Source organism: Microchirus variegatus, assembly GCF_963457635.1.
Source record: "Microchirus variegatus genome assembly, chromosome: 1".
NCBI classification, from domain to species: domain Eukaryota; kingdom Metazoa; phylum Chordata; class Actinopteri; order Pleuronectiformes; family Soleidae; genus Microchirus; species Microchirus variegatus.
This window is the reverse complement of record NC_139802.1, coordinates 11,181,386-11,203,722: the sequence shown is the minus strand read 5'-3', so window position 1 is coordinate 11,203,722 and position 22,337 is coordinate 11,181,386. Positions and strand designations below refer to the sequence as shown.

General features: G+C 39.7%; 1 protein-coding gene across 1 annotated transcript in view; it reads left to right on the top strand.

Annotated features, from left to right (window-relative positions):
• LOC310929905 (CUB and sushi domain-containing protein 3-like) overlaps nucleotides 1-16,280 on the top strand; it is a gene marked incomplete at both ends in the record, with an annotated part of 208,391 nt that extends 192,111 nt beyond the window's left edge. Inside the window, 10 exons of the mRNA XM_083892768.1 lie at nucleotides 1,611-1,784; nucleotides 2,346-2,419; nucleotides 3,703-3,814; nucleotides 10,405-10,584; nucleotides 11,043-11,108; nucleotides 12,806-12,964; nucleotides 13,304-13,416; nucleotides 14,039-14,126; nucleotides 14,863-15,004; nucleotides 16,121-16,280. Of these exons, the coding sequence (XP_083748894.1) occupies nucleotides 1,611-1,784; nucleotides 2,346-2,419; nucleotides 3,703-3,814; nucleotides 10,405-10,584; nucleotides 11,043-11,108; nucleotides 12,806-12,964; nucleotides 13,304-13,416; nucleotides 14,039-14,126; nucleotides 14,863-15,004; nucleotides 16,121-16,280 (1,268 nt within the window). The remainder of the gene's footprint in view (nucleotides 1-1,610; nucleotides 1,785-2,345; nucleotides 2,420-3,702; nucleotides 3,815-10,404; nucleotides 10,585-11,042; nucleotides 11,109-12,805; nucleotides 12,965-13,303; nucleotides 13,417-14,038; nucleotides 14,127-14,862; nucleotides 15,005-16,120) is intronic.
• Nucleotides 16,281-22,337: the final 6,057 nt, after the last annotated feature.

Below are 22,337 nucleotides of genomic sequence, written 5' to 3'. Positions count from 1 at the left end.
GTCAGGGATGTGCTCTGGGAAGCCCCTGTTGCTTTCCGCCTTCCAGACAGAGAGCAAGCAAGAACTTATCTCTGTCTCCAGACCTTCACACAGCAGCACATGTCAGGTCTGGAGATTCAGTCTGCCTTAATATTGGCTTGATCCTGCAGTTTTCTGACTGTGTGACTGAATGCTGTGACTCTTGTCCTTGCCTCTGCTCTTTTGCTCGCTGAGTGTTTCTAAACCTCCTACAGCTAGCAAGTAACTTTTACTGAACTCTGTGGTTATAGTGGGTTAATGAATGTGTATATACAGTAAAATGAGCTGAAAGTTACACTGGCAGACTATAAAATGGATGGCTTCTCTCGCCCATCAAACCCACTCAGCCTAAATTATTCCAGGCAACTTGATTAGATGTCTATAAGCAATAAATTGAATGAGCAGCAGGGATAATCCAAAGGCTTCTTCTGCTTAGGCTGTGGCTAGAGTGCAATCAAATAGGCAATATTATACAAGAGGCATGGAGAGCAGCAGCAGTGGCAGCAGATGGCTCCAGTTGTGTTAACCTTAAGGCCTGTCAGAAAAATTAATATTTCATTTGTTAATTATTTTTGATGTAAAATTGAGTGCCATGACCTCCTTCACTACCTCATCACTGCCAAGATGTAAATCTGCATTTCTAATGTAACTACTCACTAGTAAGGGTGAGCGTTGGAAAAAAAAATTATCTGACAAAGAAATTCATCCTGAGAGAATGTCCGTGCATCTGTCCACACGCAATGGAAATAGCCTACTTGCACAAAGATTCATATTCAGTCCACAAAGACCGACTTCCCAAAACATATTGACAGATTTTACAGCCAGGTGCTGAATCAGATCTAACGCGGTCCAAATAAAAAGCAGCAGCTGTGTAAACCACTCTCTCCTTGTCATGGTCTGATCATATGTACGAGCACACAGAAAGTACAGGTCACTGAAGGAAAGACACAGGTGTTAATGTTCAAAATCATGATGGCTGAGTTCCATTTCCCTTCACTGTTGCACTGTCCTGATTTACACCATCGAAACAGAGCCATTGTGGTTAGTAATGTGTGCTTTTTCTTGCTGAAACGTGTCAAAATAGGTGCTTTAAACCTGGTTTATACGTTTGGTAAATGTCACTCAATAAAACTTAACGAGTCAAAGTTTTCAGTTTAGATCTGCTAGAAGGTTCTAGTCTTCTTCATGGTAACTAGGTAACAAACCACACACAATCGTCCCCAGCTTGTTTGTATCTATATACGTCCTGCTTTCTTTTTATTCTAATAATGGATGGATTTGATGAAGTTGTTGATATAATTGTGAAGGAAGAGATCTGAAGTCATTTGAAGCATTTGAAACAATATACAGAGCAACAGGGAGAAGATGATTTGGTCTGACAGTTGAGGATCTGCTGATTGATCTTGTGACGGCTGCAATCTTCCTGATGTGACACGCACTTACAAACAGATTCATGTTCAAATCCTAAAATGGGACATATTACATTCATATGAATTTCATATAAATCTATTGTGCAAAAGTGCACTGTGATACATTGTTGCATCAAGCTGTCAGCTTATTTCATCACCAATTTCCCATTTATTTCACTGCAGCTAAGTTCTGTGGAGACCCTGGTATACCAGCCAAGGGACGGAGGGAAGGGCGCAGTTTCATCTTCAAATCAGAGGTGATGTTCAGCTGCAGTGGCCCCTTTGTGCTGGTCGGATCGGCCACACGCATGTGCCAGGAGGACGGCACTTGGGTTGGATCTCAGCCTCGGTGTATAGGTAATAAAAATGAGCTTTTTGACCTCTCTGCATGGTCTGTAAAATAACAGAGTTATTGAATTAAATGAATTAACATACTAGATGTCTGGCAGTGACATTGAAAATGAAAGGTGCGGCACTCGATTTGACTCATCATGACCCTTCTCTTTTAATTCTGTTGAAGAGGCTAACTGTGTTACCATTTTGCATCGACTTAAAACAAAAACAAAGAAAGAAAGAACGTAGAATGCCTCTTTGTGGGTGTTGTTTTATTTTTTTCAGCCTTTTGCAGCTGGGATTGTTAAAATACTGATGAAAAACATCAAATTGATGTGTTTTAATTTGTATTTTTGGATCGTTGGGTCTTGAAAGTCACACAAGTCCAAGGCTTAAAAGGCAAGGAATAAATAGTGAAAAACGCCAGAGATGGCAAGAAAATTCGGCTCATGTTACCAAGCCTCTTCAGTAATTGTTCTTAGGTACATCGTACACCAGGAAGAAATTGCTTAGTCATTATCAATGATTGCCCTTCTGTCACACACTTCTATCTCCCTGCTCATCATAAGTGATTTCTTGTTCCAGAGCCAACAAGAACTACGTGTGAAAATCCAGGGACACCTGAGCATGGCTTCATGAATTATACAACAGGCTTTAAGGTAAAATCAGGAGAAACCTGAAATGGATACAGTTATACAGCTGCTGTATACTTGTAAAAGGCTGACCTGCATAATATACAACAGTGATTATGGCATAGCATTAAATGCACCTAATATAATGCAGCAAAAAAATATATATCCACAGTTTATCTGACATGTAGTTGAAGTGTTGAGCATCAGCACATCTAACGTATAGACTATAGTCCATGATATATACGGTGATATACTTCACTAATTGAATTAAGCTCCACAACAAACTTCCAAGTGATCAATATTTGAAGAAGCCTCACTGCTTTGCCTCAAAGGCAGCAACAGATGAGTGTAAACAAGAAGCACCAAATCAAAGTACGATTCAAAGCCTGTAGCTATGCTGTGCTGCGTGCATTTACTCCTCTTTCAAATGGGCAGGTTCCACTGGAGGTTCCTCGCAGTCATTATTTATTCCCTTGGATGATGGTGTGTGGGTAAAAGCATTAAGAAGTGAGACAGGAACTTTCATGTGGTTGCACACGGAAAAACCGGCTGAATTCCTCTAACAATCTGAATGCCTGTGTACAGACATGGTGCATATGTAAATATATGGCAATGTGCACTGTAAGCAGTCGGAGCATATGTGGAATATAGGAGCAACGCTGGAATCCGCTATTGTGGAAAAATGATATCATGTCCATTAATGTGTGCTCTGTGGCACTCTTGAGACGCTTTCAGTAGGTGCGTTTCATTTTATATCCTCCCTGTTACTCTTAGATTGTCACATACAAGTTAAGTACAAAAAAACATTTCTCCACTACGTTCAGCAGAATATCAGAAATGAAATTTGTCCCAAATGAAAGCAGAAGCAGCTTATTATTTGGATCACTGCTTGCAATGGCTGTAGTAATGCATTTTTTCTGCATTACTGAACAACTCAACCAATATCTTGACACCGCTGAATAAGAAAATCCTGCGTCTGCTGTCTTTAAACACATGACTGGGATGGTAGCCGAAAATAAAAGTCATTTATTTAAATAACAGACGAACAGTTTGGCTCCGTATTTTACAAGGAAGTCAGCTTCCTTATTTTGTAATGTCTTTGCATCAGTTGAGAACACAAACATGGGCCATCGCCTCTAGGAATAATCTCCATCTGCCTCCACACACTACAGATAATCATTAAAAAAAGGGAAAAAACTTTAGTGTGCAGTATTTTTCCTAAGCTCTTTAGATTTGATGCTTGGAGCCTATTGGCATTTGCATCAGTGTATTGACTCTCTCCACTTTATGTGCTGTCTGTTTGTGGCCAGGTGGGCAGCAGAGTAGACTTCCAGTGCCAACAGGGACACCTACTGCAGGGCTCCACCACCCGGCTGTGTTTGCCTGATCTCACCTGGACCGGCATCCAACCTACCTGCATCCGTGAGTGTTTATTCATCATGCTCTCTTACTATCTCTATTACTGTCCCGGTCTTTGTTTTCCACTAACCCTTCTGGCATCCTGTCAGTGTTTATCTGCATCACTGGCAACTCAGACCCTCTCTTTTCTTTTTTCTCACCCCCCCGCCCCACTCATCCCGTCTTCCAGTGCTACTTCTCTCCTCTCCTTCAGTCAATCCTGCCATAACCTTTGACCGCCCAGTAGATTGCAGCCTGCACCTCAATCAATCTGCCATACTAGTCATTCTGAAAGTGAGGTGTTGACCATGATTACTGTCATTCTGTTTGAACTGCGCGAACTGTCGACCAACATCGAACTGGGGCTGTGCAGTTCAGTCCAAGCCAAGTGCTTTTTCTAAGATGTGATAATCCTGAATCTCAAGTTATTATGTTTTTCATGAAAAAAAATCCCAATTCAGATCTTACTATAGTCTGCATTTTACAGAGTAAAGACTCAGCCTAATGGCCTGTGTGACAATAAGGGGATTCATATTATATTGTGTAATTGTTTACATTCAAATATGCAACACCAACATGAATTTCCTGGACACTTTTGAGCTGAGGAAGCAGAGACACTTATCGTTCACTTTGCCTCATCAACTCAGCAGCATATGTCTGAGTGCATGTGTTGTTCGTCGGTAGACAATAAGTTTTAGTGGATTTGTGAAATCTTCATTCAACTTTTGAACACAGAAACCAATCTCTGTCTTTTATAGCCGTATTGTCATTCATTATTTTTTATAAAATGCTAATTTGAGCGACTGACAGCAGAAATAAATCTAGAAAGCACTCCTGCCTGGCCTTCTGTCGCCCAACAGCTCCTCAGCTCCTGCTCCACCTGTATCCCCAAACTGCTGAACTCATCAACACACACGTGCTAGGATATAATTCAAGAGTTTTTGCATTGCCCTGCCTCTACAACGGCTTTTATTTCAGTCTTTGTGACAGGTCCCGCCAAATAAAAGAACCATCAAAGTAAATTTAAGTCAGTAGAGTTATTGGTAAAAGCCTCACTCAAACTCCACACACTGGCAAACTACCAGTGAGGAAATTGACATCCTCTGTCTGGTAAAGGTTTGACGGCTGTGTCAGGTGAGAAAATTCTTCTGTGGAGATGGATGTCTGACACTGAGCGGATCTTATAGAGTGTCTTCACAAAGACTGTTGAGTGAAACACTTTGTCTTGGAACTTTTTAGAAAAAAGAGAAATATTGTTGAACGCTGGTAGTCTTTTTTGAGATAATTTAAATCATAGTAATTTTGTCTTCATGTGCATGGGTTTTCTCCGGTTTCCTCCCACAGTCCAAAAACATGCAGATTTGAGGATTAAAGGTCCCATGTTATGCATATTCAACTTTTTTAATAATTTAAATCCTCCTATCAGGTCCTATCAGGCAGCAAAGTGTGAAAAAGATGACTCCCTCATGTTTTTGTGGTCCTCCTCAGTACAGGAGATAAATGTGATGTGATGTTGACTTCCGCACTCACTGGGACGTCACAATGCGCCAAATTCCTGGAATTGCTGTCTCGCAGAGCTCCGCTTTGTCCATAAAACATGCAAGAGTGCTGGCGAGGGCAATGGTATCTGAAAACCGGAAGTCCGCAAAAAGTTCTATTCTTGGCTCCACAGTGCAGCACAGAGTCCTACACAAACTTCCAGCCTCAGAGGATTTATCTGTCCAGTGGATACATGTTATAATATGACGGCTTAAGAGATACTACTAAACAGAGCGTTCTGAACAGGGCTGTGTTGGCAGGGTGATTGAACTGCGGTGGTGCTTCATCCTTCATTTGTTAATTAGGACACCAGGGAACTAGTTTAACTTGGAGAAATGGGATATAATATGGGACCTTTAAGCAAACTGGACACTCTAAATTGACTGTAGGTGTGAGAGTGGATGGTTGTTTGTCTCTAAATGTGGCCCTGTGATGGACTGGTGTTCTGTGCAGGGTGTGACCCCGCCTTTCACCGACCTATGTCAGGTGGGATTGGCACCAGCGACCCTCGTGGAGGATAAAACAGTAGTGGCTAAAAGGATGGATGTAATTTTGATGCCATAGATTCATCCACTGTAGTTTCAAGAACATAAGCATCTTGGTTCACTGCTGCTGTATAAGGAGTAGCACATGCTGGGGCCACGAGTCACTGTGTTGTATTTAATGAAAGAGGGTAAATTGGTTAATGGTTGTCATGTTGACACAAAACAATGTGAATCAACAAAACTCAACATCGACGCAAAATTGAAGCAGTGGGGTCAATAGACTATAGCGGTGAAAATAGATTTTCCTTTTAAGAAGAGGTGAACTAAATGTAATGGCAACACTGTTATGGCAGATGCCATTTAATACTTCACTTTGGGATTTCTTCTGGTTGCTGTGATTATTCTTGTATTATAAGTGGTACATTAATCCCTAATGAATGGCCTTTGAGAGGTTCCGCTCTTCAACAGCCTTGGATTTGGAGACGCAGCAAATCGTCAAACAAAAAGCTGCATTTACTTTCACAGTGGGTGCCATAAAATCTTTGCTTTACCCACGATGTAGACCCTTTTGAAATGGCAGTCTGGGCCTCTGTTCCATTCAAAGACTTAATAGTTTTAGGCTTTAGCTCTCCTGATGAGCTCGCTTCAGTAGGTGCCTTTACTTTGCCAGGTTTGTCTCAAGTTTGCGTTTTTAGATTTAAGTGCACATTTTTTTTAATTGTCAAGTATGTAGTGTGAGCTATCCTTACACCTCAGCAATAGCATGACCCTGGCTTTCTTAAATATTGAGTGGAACCCTAATTAATATTCTGAGTAAAACCTGTTTTTGTCCTACTTTTCAAGTCAATAATAAATGTATCTGCTTCACCTGGTTTATTCAAGACATGCTTGAGCATTATATTGTGTTGTATGAGGTAAACGGAGATGTTGCAGAATGCACAACTAAAGCTGGTGGTGCCTTGAGACTTTTGCACAATTCTGTGTGTGTGTGTGTGTGTGTGAGAGAGAGAGATAAATGTGGGCATATAGACCCAGTGAGCTATAGGGCTGTATGGTCTTCTTTAACCTTGGTCTTCACCCTCAGAGCCATAAATCCTCAAAAATACCTTTCTCTATGATTAAATGGTCTTCTGGTACTATGAAGCCACTTAAAAGGATTTAAAAGTAAAGCCCACCAATCTTGAACTGCTGGCAAAGGCAAAAGCTTTGGAGGGATTACCAACACAATAAATGTAATATGCAATTGGCACAAGTCTGTTTAATGTGGCTGGATCTTAATCACATTATCTCTCTATTAGTTTAAATAAAAGAAAAATAGGTACTTGCAAGGTCATTTTAATGTGCTTTAGAGTTGCAGTGTTGCATCGACAACATACAAAATCCAATACTCACGTGAGTAAGCATTATATCTATCTCAGGAAGTTGACCATACATATTAACCAGCAATAATCTGTAGATGCAGATTGTGAGCAGCCAAACTGAACCTTGTTTTGAAGTCGGTTCCTTAATGCGGAGCTCTCTACAGCTGCCTCCAATTTGCTTGTGTAATTGTCTAAAGCGTGAAATGCTAACAAGATTAGCTTAAAAGCTACGAGAAAAACATGGCAACATTTCAAACGCCATAATGACCATTACCTGCTTTTGCAGTCTGGAGCTGCAAGCCGTCTTGACTCAAAGAGAAATCCATCAGCAGGACTGTCCGTCTCTGTTCTCTCCTAACTAATTCTCCATCTCTATCACAGACACCAGCATCAAACCAAGAGTATTACAGGTTGAGGTGTCACCAGAAAAAGAAATTGTCTTTTGAGGGCTTGTGTAATCTCACAAGTGAAGCCTGCCTCTGCTGGTTGAAGTGTAAGTAAACATGGCTATGTCAACAGAACGTGATGAGGGATGTGACACAACAATTCATGGCCTTGTAAGTGTCTTCTCTATTCATGGTCTACAAACTCTACATCCAAGCTGGACATGTGCTGGCAGTCTGTCATTTAAATTGGTCACACAAACTTGTGCTCGGGCACTGAGGGGACTTTATTTAGTTATTTATCTGTTTATTTGTTTAGGCCTTCACGCTTACAGCCTACAACACAAGGCAGTTTTTCGTCTTTCTGTCTCACAGTGTAAATAGATTCCATTGATGCTAGATTTATGGAGTCAGTAAAAAAAGCAAAGGGTGGCACATAGTTTACTTTACTGTCGTCCTTGAGCTTTCCATCATCAGGCTTTTTAATATATTTTACATTGTTATAGTCCTTGAATAGCTGAGTATAAGTTGAACTTTGTCTTGGTCCACCTGCTGCAGTACTTTCTAGACACAACAATGTCTTCAGTGATGCAATGTTCCCAGCTCTATGCAGTTTCCTGTACTGTTAGTCTGTAGTATTTTTAACTCTGCATGTAAGGTGACCTTGAGTGATTTGAAAAGGTACCTAGAAATAAGTGTTATTATTATTTTATTTTTTTTCTGCAGTCTCCATGTCTTCACTCTCTTTCACTATTGCCACCAATATCATTAACACACCACGAAAGACTGATTTGTTTCTGTGACTCACATGTGGCCATCTTCCAGTTTGTACATTCACATTTTTAATTCTTTGTGGCATAGATTCAACAAGGTGCTGGAAACATTCCCCCAAATATTTGGTCCAAAAAGCATCAGAGCGTGGATTCGCTGGCTTCACATTGATGATGCAAATCACCTGTTTCATCACATCAAAATAATGTGCTCTGTTGATGTGAAATCCGGTGACGGTAGAATTTACTTGTGAACTCGCTGTCATGTTTCAAGAAACCAGTCTGAGATTAGGTGTGTGTTGTGACATGGTGCAAGTAAGATGGGTACACTGTGATGAACACATGGACATGATCATATGGTGTTAGGACAGAGCTCAATAACGGCTAATGCTCCCAAAGTGTGTAAAGGAAATATCCCACACACCACAACATTTTTCCAATCTTCTGTCCAATTTCGGTGAGCCCATGTCACCTGTTTTCTCAGTTTACAGCTCTTCGCTGACATGAGTGGCAACCAGAGTGGTCTCCTGCTGTTATATCCCATCTGCCCCTGAGGTTGACGTGTTACGCTTTCAGAGAAGCTTTTGTTTTTTGCATACCTTGGTTGCACAAGTGGTTCTTTTCAGCCGTGACAGTGCAGTTGGTATTATTTTTCATTTTGCAGGTCAGATGTGAATGTCAGGTTATTGTAGGTTAGTGTGAGGCGAATAGTGATTCATGGATATGTTGTAGACAGCTAAGATGTTGGTGTAGCAGTGAAGAGAATGCCATGTAATATGACTTGATACTGTGTAGTAATGAGTACTTTTTACCACTGTAATGTAGTACTAGTAGTATTTAGAGTGTAGGATTGCAACCTACACGCACAAGACATCACTTGCCAGTTTTATACTAACGCATATCATTTATAATACCACTCGAGCACTGTTTATACAATAAGCTTGGTCTTGTTTGGTACCACCTCAAATTTTCTTATTCGTTAAAGGGGACATATTATGCAAAATCTACTTTTTATTCATTTAAATCCTTATATTTGGGACTTAGATTAGCTCCTATCAGTCGACAGTGTGAAAGTGTGAAAAAAGATGACTCACTCATGTTTTTGTGGTCCTCCTCAGTCTAAGTACAGGAGATAAAACACGCGATGTTGACTTCCGCGCTCACTGGGACGTCACAATGCGCTAAATTCTTGGAATTGTTGTCTCGCGGAGCTCCGCTTTGTCCGTAAAACATGCGAGAGTGCTGGCGAGGGCAACGGTATCCGAAAATCGGAAGTCCGTGAAAAGTTCTATTCTTGGCTCCACAGTGCAGTGCAGAGTCCTACACACATTTCCAGCCTCAGAGGATTTATCTGTCCAGTGGATACATGTTATACTGTATATGACAGCAATGTGCCTGCTAGAGCCTGCAAATGATCACTTTTCCAAATGCTAACTGCTGTTAGCTCCCAGTAGCCTCTGTGGCTGATGTCATTTCCTGTCCCTTAAGTTTGTTTTAATTTTTTAAGGTGGACCTAAAGAGATACTACTAAACCAAGCGTTCTGAACAGGGCTGTTTTGGCAGAGTGATTGAACTGCTGTTGAGCTTCATCCTTATGGTATTTTGACCAAAGCATGTCACAGACATATTCATTAGGACACCAGGGAACTAGGTTAACTTGGAGAAATATGTCCCCTTTAAAGTTAGCTCAAGTGCGAACAAACAAAGTGTAAGTGTGTGTTTGTGTGTAACCCTAACCCAACAGGAAACATTTCTTTTATTTTAGTCTAAATTATAATTGTACTGTAATAGTATATGACAGAATATGTAATAGTGTTGTATCTTGAAGGCCCCAAGTGTCATATTATATATTAGAGAGCCAAGACCCTGTACTCGAAAAAATTGTAAAACAATTGTGCTTTCATTTTTTTTCCCCTTTTTTTTTTTCCACTGACCCTTTCTCACCTCTTCATCTCCCCCTGAGTGCTTAATTATCTTCCTGTCTATCTGTGTCCGTGCGAGTGTGTGCTCATTGGTCCGTGTGTGTGTAGCTGAGAGTGTTTGTATGAACATGTCTGTCCTCTGTTTGCTCTCCAGCTCACTCCTGCAAGCAGCCACGGAGCCCTGCCAATGCTGACGTCGTGGGTCTAGACCTGCCCTCCTACGGTTACACCCTGGTATACACCTGTCAGCCAGGTTATTTCCTCTCCGGGGGTTCGGAGCATCGTGTCTGCCGCTCTGACAGCAGCTGGACTGGCAAGGTGCCTGTCTGCAGAGGTACGTGGTTGCCAGAGGTCTGCGGGGGCAGATGATAGAGATGATGTCGGGGAGAATGAGATGCAGTGAAAGTTGAAATTATCAAGACGAAGGCTGTTCACAAGAGGCTGAACATGAAACTGTCAGAATGAAGGATGTTTAAACATTACTACGACATGATCAGTCAAGTACAATTCAACGTTGTTTTTTTCTGTAATATCTGTAAACGCACTGTCACTCTTTCATATTCTTTTACAAACATCCCTGTTCCCTTTTGCATTAGACTTTGTAGCAATGTGTTGATTTGTTAAAGTTTGATGGAACTGAGCCACCAGAGAGCCTGACATAGAGAGGGAAAGTGTAATGCAAGCACCATGTTACAGTTGAGCAGTATTTACTTTTGCCAACATCCTCCAACCGCTAAGATGTGCTGTGTATCACTACATCTTTGTGACATACATATTTATGTTCTCCTGCAGTCGGTTCCAAATCACATGAGAAAACTGTCAAACCCGTACCGGGGACACCAAGCCCAAAAATAAATGGTAAGTTTTGAATTTGCACAAGCTGTTAGCCACAGAAGTTTGTGGTCCTGCATCTGTCAGTTCTCGAGCGTGAATATCAGCGATAGGAAAACATTTATTTATTGTAGAAATTGTGTTTGTCATAACATGCACTCTGCTCAGGGATGGAGCTGCAGCACTGCTCTGTGGGGATGCTGTGCTTTGTGTTGAACCGTCTAATCTACAGCGGTTAAATCTTTATTCATGTGATCATTGTGTTTAGTCTCAGTCATGATACTGTACCTTAAACTATTTAATGATGTTAGTTAGCAGTGTGTGTGTTTGTTTTATGATCAAACATGTTCTGTTAAATGTCCTCCTGAGTAGTTGAGAGAAAATAATTGCATAAAGAAGATAATTAAATGTCATTATCACCATAATATAAGCGCTTAATACACGTACTGTAATTATTCTTTAATTATTAGGTCAACAAGGTAATTACTTTTAAATTGTGCCGTAATATATGCATGAAACTAGGTGATGAGCTTATGATGTAGCCGTTCACACACTGAGGTACCTAGAGGTTCTTCATCGGAGTTGAGCATAAACGAGCATTGTACTGCAACCTAGAACAAAAAAATAAAACCGTTTGACACATACATTAGCCTCAGATGCACTCGCCGCTAATTAGAAAATCATGTTATTACATTAAAACTCGAAAGCAACAGGGTGAACATTATAAGCAGTACATGCTAAAGGTTAACATCACGTTCATGAGCATATTAGTATGCTGACAGTGCACTTAAGGTGAGATGAGATTCATTAATGCCAGGGAAACGGGGACGTTTACAGTGTTACTGCGGCAAAGACGGTCACAAGATAAAGTAATAAAACATGCATTTAAACATCGCTGGATATACATGAAAACATTCCACTAATACAAATAGAATAATATATGCAGTAGAGACGGTGAGAAACCAGAACATGAACTTAATATTTACAGTGTGCACATTGTTGAAATGCACATATTATGACATATTCCACTGATATGAATAAGAATGCTGGTTATTGTACGACACTGGAGTTTCATTTTGGTCAGATGGGAGCAGTTGTTGTGCAGTCTAACAGCAGCAGAGAGAATCTGCAATACTGATGCATTTATCCCAAAGCTTCACTGTTTATGAACTGTTTAACCTCATAGAACTGGTTTTTATGTCTGTCCAATGTCCATCTGGTTCCGTAAAGGTACTTAGTATATGATGCACAATTACACGGAATGAGTCAGAGACACCATCACCGTTCCTAACAGTGAAATCACATTCGTTTTCCCACGCTCGTGATGAAACTCAACTATAAAATAGAGCGTAAGTAGTATTTACCCCCTAAAAGACTACATTTGGCCTCATCAGTATCATATTTGGCGATAAGCTACAGCAGCAGTAGTGCCATTCAATTCAAGAAAAACATTACATTATATACATTACCTGTTAAGACGATTAACAGCAGATGAATGTGTTATAATAAGATGGGATTTTTTATCAGCGTCTAACTATTCACTTCCAGAGAAAGAATGTTAAACACTGAGACAAAGAAACAGGATCAGATTTTAGTTTGGTTATTTAATGTGAACATTATATAAACCTTTACTCATATAGTATTACCATCCAATAAAATAAGCACAATGACCTCTACATTTGCATGCCTTTAATGCTTTTTCTTGTTTTTCCTCTTGTTTCTAGTACCTGACGACATTTTTTCCCCGGATTTCATCTGGAGGGGTTCGTACGATTACAAGGGCCAGAAACAGCCGATGTCTTTGACAGTCACGAGCTTTAATGCTACGACGGGAAAAGTCAATGTAACTTTAAGCGACAGTAGTGTGGAGTTTCTGCTCTCGGGTGAGTCATCTATAAATCATCCATCTTATACTTCCTGCCGTCGCCTCCCCGCACTATACCTCCGTGTGTCACTTCCATTTGTTTTAAGGTGCCTCTTGTCAATCATGCATGAGTGTGGAATTAAACTAGTTCCTGTTCTAAGAAGCGGTTCCATCATTGTGCGCCGACTACTGTAAACGCCCACTTAACGGTTGATTCTCTCCTTCCATCTTTCCTCAGTTCTATTCTAAACTCTACAACATTATTTCCTCTTATTAAAGATTCTGGTTGTTGTTGTTGCCTCATCTCTTTTGCTCACACATTTCCTCTTCTGGCCTCCTTGTCTCCCCCATCTTGTAGGTGTATACAAGCGCCAGGAGGCTCGGTTAACACTCCTGCTCTACCAGATGAGAGCACTGGCCCACAGCTCCTTGAGCAGAATTACTGCGGAGACCTGGGCAATGGATGGATTTGTGAGTGTACATAGGAATTGGAAGCAGCTAGCCCACTGATCTTAGAAACAACCATGAGCCGTGATTGCCTTTTAATTTATTTATTTATTGGTTTATTGTGGATTCTGCGGGAGAAGCAGAATATTCAAGAATTGAAATAACCCTGTGGAACCAACATGGTGCTTTCTCATTACATTTATTTCCTCTCCAGTTCTACTTAGCCGTGCCAGCACAGAAAATTGGTGCACAAGAAACTGTGACAACAAGCCCGAATAGCAATTTCCTGGCTTATTGTCTGTTTTTATTTACATGTATTGATGTTGGCTGTACATCACATGCGCCAGGCAGTGTGTGAGAACGCTCAGCGTTCACACGTTCATTGACTACTTGCTGAAAAACTTAGTCACACACCTGACATCTAAGGGAACTGGTATCACTGCAGAACATTTCTCCTGGTGAGGCTTAAGTTCTCTTTAAAAACAAAAAAAAGCCCAAAACCTACTAAATAACAACGTGTGACAGGTGACTGCACATTTTATTTTATTTTTTCTTATAAAGCAGAGTGGAACAATTGCAGCAGCAGACTGCAAACAAAACAAAACAGTTTCCTGACTCCTTTGCTGTGTTTGTAATTTTCCTCCAGGTTTCAGCTGAACCAGAAGGTGGCAGCTACGTATTCCAAGGCTTTATACAGGGTAAAGACTACGGACAGTTTGGACTACAGAGACTTGGTATGGAACTTTTCTGATGAATTTAGTACTGTTACCAGTGGTTTTCTTCTGGGGTTTTTTTTTTTTTTTTATTTTTAAGACCTTTACAAGATGTTGTGTTATATTATTGTGAGAACTTGCATTATCAGAATGACAGAAGAGGACTGATATTTTCATATTGTTCACATTGCAGAATTGTAAGATAGTCTGACAAGAATAACGTTGTAACTAAGTCTGTAAAGGTTAAAATCTGTGTAAAGGTGCAAAGAAAATAAGAAACGCACTCAAATCATGAAATCAAATCCTATTCGCTCAGTATTTGACGGTGTATAAGAAACATTTCCAGTGTGCTGCCTCTCATATTTGCAGTCAACCATTAACGAGCGCAGTCATATTGCAGAGGAGAAATCACCGTCCTTCATTTCTCTGTGCTTAATGTCGCTGTCATCATCTCATGACTGTCTTCAAAAAGATTATCGCAATCGCAGATCGCTATCGCTACAATCATTAGAGCTGTCGTCTTTATCAACCGGCTGCTGTGTCTCTGACTTGTCATCATTGCGATAATCTTCCTCATCATCATCATCATCATCATCGTCGTCGTCACCAATAAATGATACGTATATTTTTATTTTTTCCATTCCATTTCCAACAGTGTTGCTAGAATACAGAATCATTCTATATTGTACATTGTTTATTTTTCATTAGTATTTTTGCTAAATGTTTTTTTTTTTTTTTTTTTTTTTTCTTTAAACAGGTTTGAGTGTGAGAGAGAACGTGACCCTCCCTGACCCTGAAACCAACGGCTCCACCAACAGCAGTTCTGTTGCTGTTGCTATTCTCGTGCCTTTCTTTGCCCTCATATTTGCAGGCCTTGGTTTTTATCTCTACAAACAAAGGTAAGTCATCGATCCTGGTGTCGTCCATACTCGCCCCAAGCACATGCTTTGTAGCTGCCTATAGCCTATGGAAGAGGATTAGGGCCAAATGTAAAAAAATTTGGAAAAACAGCCTGACTTCTGAGATTAAAGTCAGAATTCTGACTTTTTCTCAGAATTGAGATTAAAACAGACTTCTGACTTTTTACAATTGGCTCTTACTTTCTCGAAATTCTGTTTTTTTGTTGTTTTTTTTCTCTCAGAATAATGACCTTAATCTCACAATTGTGATAATTTTCTCAGAATGATGGCTTTTTTTCAATTTTCTTTTCTTTTATTCTCAGAAATAATCTCAGAATTCTTAATTTTCTCTCTTCTCTTCTAATTCTGAGATTACGGTCAGAATATAGTGAGAATTCTGATTTTTTGTTTTTGTTTTTTGTTTTTTTCAATTCTGGCATTTTTTTTTCAGACTATCTGGCAGATTTTTCTGAGATTTTGACTTTTTAAATTTTGTTTCCAAAAATAATCCAATGTGGCCCTAATTCTTTCCCATAATAATCTCATTCTATCATTTTCCAAACAGTCAGAGTCTGTGTGTGAGGACAGATGAACACGCTTTCCTGCATTACGCTTCCTCTCTGGTTACAGTCGCTGACTTGTGCACGACTTCAAAGCATGATGCAACATTAGTCAACATGTTACCGCTCAAACCACATTACACAGAAGTATAGTTACGCATGATGATGAACTGGTATCACTTTGATATGATATGTAATGTGCTGTATTTCCACATAGAAGTGCACAGCCGTGTATAAATGGTGTGTACCGAGCACAGAAGGATGGATTTTGTCTTGATTTAGAGGGATTATCCTCCAGAGCAGTACATCCACGTGTAAAGCCTGCCCGCATGCAAATTTTGCACTCATTATGTTAGTTACCACTGAACTGGCATCGGGATCCTCTGACTCTTTTCAGCGGTAATTACCATTCAGCCTCATTTACCTACTGCAGCTGTCCACGCCAACATAATGGCAACATGTTTATTGAAATGGAAGGAGGGGAGATAATTGGGATAGTGTTTCTATACTAATATGCAGCCTTGCTTTTCTTCCCCCCCCCCTTCCCCCCACACAGAAAAACCGATAAAGCGCAGTACACGGGATGTGCAGTCCACGAGAACAACAATGGACAAGCAACTTTTGAGAATCCGATGTACAGTACAAACACGAAAGCTGCTGAAGGGAAAGTTGTCCGCTTTGACCCCAATCTCAACACCATCTGCACCATGGTTTGATGTCTACAGAGTATAAGAGAAATACAGGAGATATATATATATATATATATATATATATATATATATATATATATATATATATATATATATATATATATATATATATATATATATATATATATATATATATATATATATATATATATATATACACAATATGACAAAATTTATATTTTCCCTATATCTGATGACATACAACAAAGACACTGAATTGCTCAGAAACATAAAGCACATCTTTGGCAACATTTACAGTTGCAACGGATCATATAGAGAGGGTAAAAGATTAAAGAGATAAGGAGGGGGTTCCACACCTTTCCACGTCTTCCCCTCGTTCGGCGAAGAAAAGTGTTCTTTACACTCTGTGAGTGTTGGCTTCATGAATAAAAAGAGCCTCTGGCCTATAGATAAAATAGAGTATTTTATGCTCTGTAGTATAAATAGAGAGGGGTTACTTCACAATGCCAAATGAAAAATTTAAAATGATCATCTTTTATTCCAAGAAAACCGCCCAGATCTAGTCTCCTTGTTTTGTTGTTGTGTTGTTTTGTCTGAACATTCATCTTAATGAGAGTTGTTTTTGTTTCACAGAGGTGAGGAGCCATTCAACTGTGGGTTGATCAATGTAATCTTCACTCTGTTTTCTAAACAGACAGGCTTGTGAGAGGAGGTAAAAAAAAAACTAAAAAAAAACATTTCTTTGAATAGTGCCGTTCTCTTTTCAAGGTTATGTGGTCAATAATATGTGTTAATTGGACGATACCTCCTCCTGATGAAATACATGGCTTGGGATTTAATTATTGAAGTGCAGAACAGATTTTCAAACACTACAGAGACTTCTGGGGCTTTTATTGTTACGGTGCGGGATCTCAGACAACAATAGAGTTCTTTTCCTTCACAAGAGAAATGGTCGTCATGAGACTTCATTATAAAGTTCTGAGCAATTGTTTAGTTTTTGATGGGTTTTTTCTTCTTTTTTTTTTTAAACTTAAATTACTGACTAGTCTGAGATTCAAGTTGAGATCAACTATACCGTTCAGCATAATGGTTTACTCCATCTATTTAAGCTGTCCTAAACTGTTTTCATTTCATGTCTTTTATCTTATTGTGATTTTTCCAACTGTGAGTCTGTCTGTGTCCCAATCAAAGCCAAATTTGGAGCGAGTTTACCCCGAGCCCTGAGGCTGTAAATATCAAGTATCTCATAGTAGGAGTCCCTTTGTTTAATTATTACAGGTTTTATTGACTGACAAGGTTGATATTGGCTGCAGTGCACAGTATCTACAGCTGGTTTCCCATATGTTTATTTCAGCCTTTCTCTCAATAAATCAGAAATGTTCGACATCTGTCTGCCTCACATTAGAGCGACTCCGAGATCATACATCTCATTTCTGGTTTTCTGAGCAGTGTTTACTGTGCTGTGTTATTTTTTGGGGGGGAAATTGTGCCTTAGTCAGTACAAAACCTCTTGATCCATACTCCTGCTCTGAGACACCGGATAAAACAGACCTCAGCCTATTTTTATTGACACCAATCGACTCAAGTGGTTATTTCAGTGTCTTACTGAAACCATCAGCTTCTGCCAACACATGTACAGTACACATGAAAAGGATTTGCACACTTGAACATGAGCCACTGTCAGTATTATACATTCATTCATTCATCTATGTTTTCAGAATAAAAAGAAAATCCCAGTCATCATCATCTCTACATCATTACAGTGCCTTGGATACTGTATGGGCATATGTTTTAAGGAATATAACATAACATTTAATTCATTAACAAAGCTGTTCGCCCGTGTAATTTATCCGCACACTTTTGCAATGATTTCAGTGTCAGCTTTGATGGTTTATCGAACAAGAGGTACGTTTGAATAGCAGCTCATAGTTTCATACCTGTGCATGTTGGCAAAAAAGCGACCCAGTACAGCAAAATGCTGCTATAGTACTTTGTACCACTACGTCGATTCCCGTCATTGCCGTTACATTTTGTACATTTATACAGTTTTGATACTCGATGGCATTCCTTGGCAAGATGTCTTGTGTTATCAACATGTAATATATTTTGCAAGTTACTATTTCATATTGATGAGAAAAGGATTGCATCTATTAAAATAAAAAAAATAAAAAATGATTCAAAAAACTAAATACGGCAAGTCAACCTTGCGTCAGATTTCAGAGTAGAATGCTTTTAAATGTACCACACAATTGTTATCCAATTCAAGATACTGTGTATATGAATATGTACATATTAAGCGACTTTTGTAAAGAGATATATTTTTTATGCAAATAAAGCATTTGTAAGTTATTGAATATGTTGTGTAAAATTCCACATGTAAATGTCGTGTAAGATCGAAAAATGTTTTGTATTTTTTTCTTTATCAGCAATGTATAAATCCTTAATTTATATATAAAATATAAAATAATGAACTTGAATGTTTATCTTTTTTATTCAAAGAAATTCCCCCGTTTTGGTTCCCCCTCCGTTATGAAAGTGTGCGCTGACTGCAGCAGTTTTTATAATCTATGGAAAGCTGTTGCTGTGGATTTAGTGTTGATTTGCTTGTTGTCTTAATTTAGCTTGTTTCTTATTTCCTTTGCACCTTTTGCATTTCCTCCTCCATGTTTTCCACTTGATGACCACTGTTTGGTTTGACCCAAAATGCGATTAGTCCCGATATTACCTCTGCTCTGGCAGATTATCCTTCATCTGTATAACAATACAAAACATTACAGACAATAATCTCCATATAAAGTATCTGATTTGAACAGAAATTCAATGTCTCAACTTTTTGAAAAGACTGAAATGATACTGTTTGACTTTCAGTGTTCTGCATCATCCAGCCACATATTCAAGGAGGGGGAGAGGGGACGAGAGCTGCACTGAGCGCTGACTCATTATGTTTGCCTCTCTTTCTCTGTCACTGCCTTTGCTTCACAAAATAGCTGAAATTTACAGACTAAAAGCTGTTTCCATGTAAATGAAATGACATTTGAATGTGCCTTGATTTGCATATATCTACAGTGGTGCAGGTGTATTTATTGAGCAAATCATCCAACCGTGACGTCCCGATGATTGGTATGATTTACTTCTTATTTTACATGAGTGATTTGAACGGTGACTCATATGCAAGACAAAGAGCAGAGTTTGTGTTGACGTAAACATCCAGAGAGGGGAGACTCGACTGAAATGAGATGGACACACGCTTGTCAATAGGCGTACGTGATAGTTTGGCTGCTGCAATCGAAGCACAGATAATCTGGAAAACATATCACAGATGGAGAAACGGGGGGAAATTAAATAATGGAGAAGCAACGCAAATATTAAACAGCATACACTGGGCTCACGGGAAGTGGTTTCATGTCAGACTTGGACACTAGGATTTGAGTGTGGATTTAAATGTTGTGTTCCTTTCTTTCTGTATGTTTCTCTTAAAGATCCCATATTATGCAAAATCAGTTTTTTAATCATTTAAATCCTTATATTTGGGACTCTGTAGGCTCTATCAGTGTGAAAAAAGATGACTCAATCATGTACCTCCTCAGTCTAAATACTGGAGATAAAACTTGCAATGTTGACTTCCGCACTCACTGGGACGTCACAATGCTCTAAATTCCTGGAATTGTTGTCTCGCGGAGCGCCGCTTTGTCTGTAAAACATGCGAGAGTGCTGGTGAGGGCAACGGTATCCGAAAACCGGAAGTCCGCGTAAAGTTCTATTCATGGCTCCACAGTGCAGCACAGAGTCCTACACAACTTCCTCAGAGGATTTATCTGTCCAGTGGATACATGTTATATATGACAACAATGTGCCTGCTAGAGCCTGCAAATGATCACTTTTCCAAATGCTAACTGATGTTAGCTCCCAGTAGCCTCTGTGGCTGACTTCATTTCCTGTCCATTAAGTTTCGTTTTACTTTTTTTTTTTTTAAAGAGATACTACTAAACAGAGCGTTTTGAACTGGACTGTTTTGGCAGAGTGATTGAACTGCTGTGGTGCTTCATTCTTATGGTATTTTGACCAAAGCATGTCACAGACATGTTCATTAGGACAACAGGGAACGAGGTTAACTTAATGGCGCCATATGTAAGAATGTGGCCAAAAACAGTTACTGCATTCGAAATTCAAAATACCAAGGTCTTTTAGATTTCGTTTTAGCCGCCATTGTAGCTCAGACGTAACTGGCAGCTGAGACTCTACTGACTGCAATGATTGGTAGACGGCAGTAGGTGGTGCCACATGACTTGACTTGCCAACATGATTTCAAAACATAAACATGATTTGCAGTCTGCAAAAGATTTTTTTTAATGCAAATATTTTGGCTGTACTGTTGTTGTTGGTGAGTTCAGTTTGTTATATGAACATTATTCCTGAGTCTCTGTGACATATTTGTAGGATTTTATGGTCACTTGCTTTAGATCTATTACATAATGCAGCTTTAAGAAATAGGATATAATATGGGACCTTTTAAGTTTCTCCAAAGCAGTAAGAAGCAGATTTTTACATATAAAAAGATCCTAACATAACCTGGTGCTACACTAAGATGTCACTGACTCAGGGTGTTTGTTCAATATGGCATTAATATCAACACTCTGTAAACTCTGACTTGACCCCCTGCCTGACTTAAGAGCAGCCTGGCTTCATTATAGCTCTTGTTTTCGTCTCAGAGGGGGATCTTTTTCCGAGGTTCAGCAGCAGGCTTCGGCAGCAGAATGTTAGTTGTAATCCTTATAAATGCTCAGCAGAGATCTGGTGACTGAGCGTGTTAGCGCAGCAAGCTGATTTCACTGCCCCTCGTTCATGAGACATTTTCAGTCTTGTGGCGTGGGCATGTGCCTGCTGGAGGAAATCAATTTGCAGAGGAGCATGTGTGGGTACAATGAAGGGATGTTCCTTTGCTGCCTGTGATGTTTTCGATACCCTCTGGCGTTCCTCCAGTGTCATCAATGGGCTGAATGTTAACCGTGAAATCACACCACAGCACAGCGCCCCGGCAAGCAATATTGACATATTACTTGATAGATGCAGGTATTTGTACATAGTTTTCTCGCCACTGCAAAAAACAACAGCAACTATTATTGATCTTAATGAGCACAGTTGAGAGTTTTCACTTCCTTCACTGCATGATGTCTCGTGTGCACCAAGAGACGCGACTGTTTAACTGTCGGGGTTTTTTTAATTGTACGTGTCATGGAATAATGGCTGTTGTTTGTTTTCATGGCTCTAATGTGCTGCGTTATCAGTTGACTGACATTGTTTCAGACTTTCACTAATGAGCCATTTTCATTTTTATCTCGCTCTCATTGGCCACATGTCCTCGGGGTGGTAGGCTGTTGTAGATGGGAAGCTGTTAGGAAAGGGAAACCCCAAAGAATGATCACGGACACTTGCATAAAGGAAGTTTTTTTTATAGGGATGCACTGATAGGTCCGATGCTGCCCTCGTGTACTCGTATTTGTATTCATAAAACTACTCCAATACCGCTGCACCCAATACCTCTTCTGTAGCATCGTCACGTGAGCTGAGCAGGTGCGAGGCAATAAGTGGATGTGTCGCAATGTCAGCAATTTGGAAATATTATTTTAACATAAGAAATGACGACAAACGTAGCGCAGACTGTGTCTCTGTGCTAAAGAATCAACACGACGCACAGCTAATATTAAGATTTTCCACTAAATATGAAGTATTAGTCATTAAAAGGGGACATATTATGCAAAATCAAGTTTTTATTTATTTCAATCCTTATATTTGGGACTCTGGAGGCCCTTTCGGTCGGCAAAGTGTGAAAAAAGATGACTCACTCATGTTTTTGTGGTCCTCCTCAGTCTAAGTACAGGAGATAAAACGTGCGATGTTGACTTCCGCGTTCATTGGGACGTCACAATGCGCTAAATTCCTGGAATTGTTGTCTCGCGGAGCTCACCTTTGTCCATAAAACACGCAAGAGTGCTGTCGAGGGCAACGGTATGCGAAAACCAGAAGTCCGCAAAAAGTTCTATTCTTGGCTCCACAGTGCAGCACAGAGTTCTACACAAACTTCCAGCCTCAGAGGATTTATCT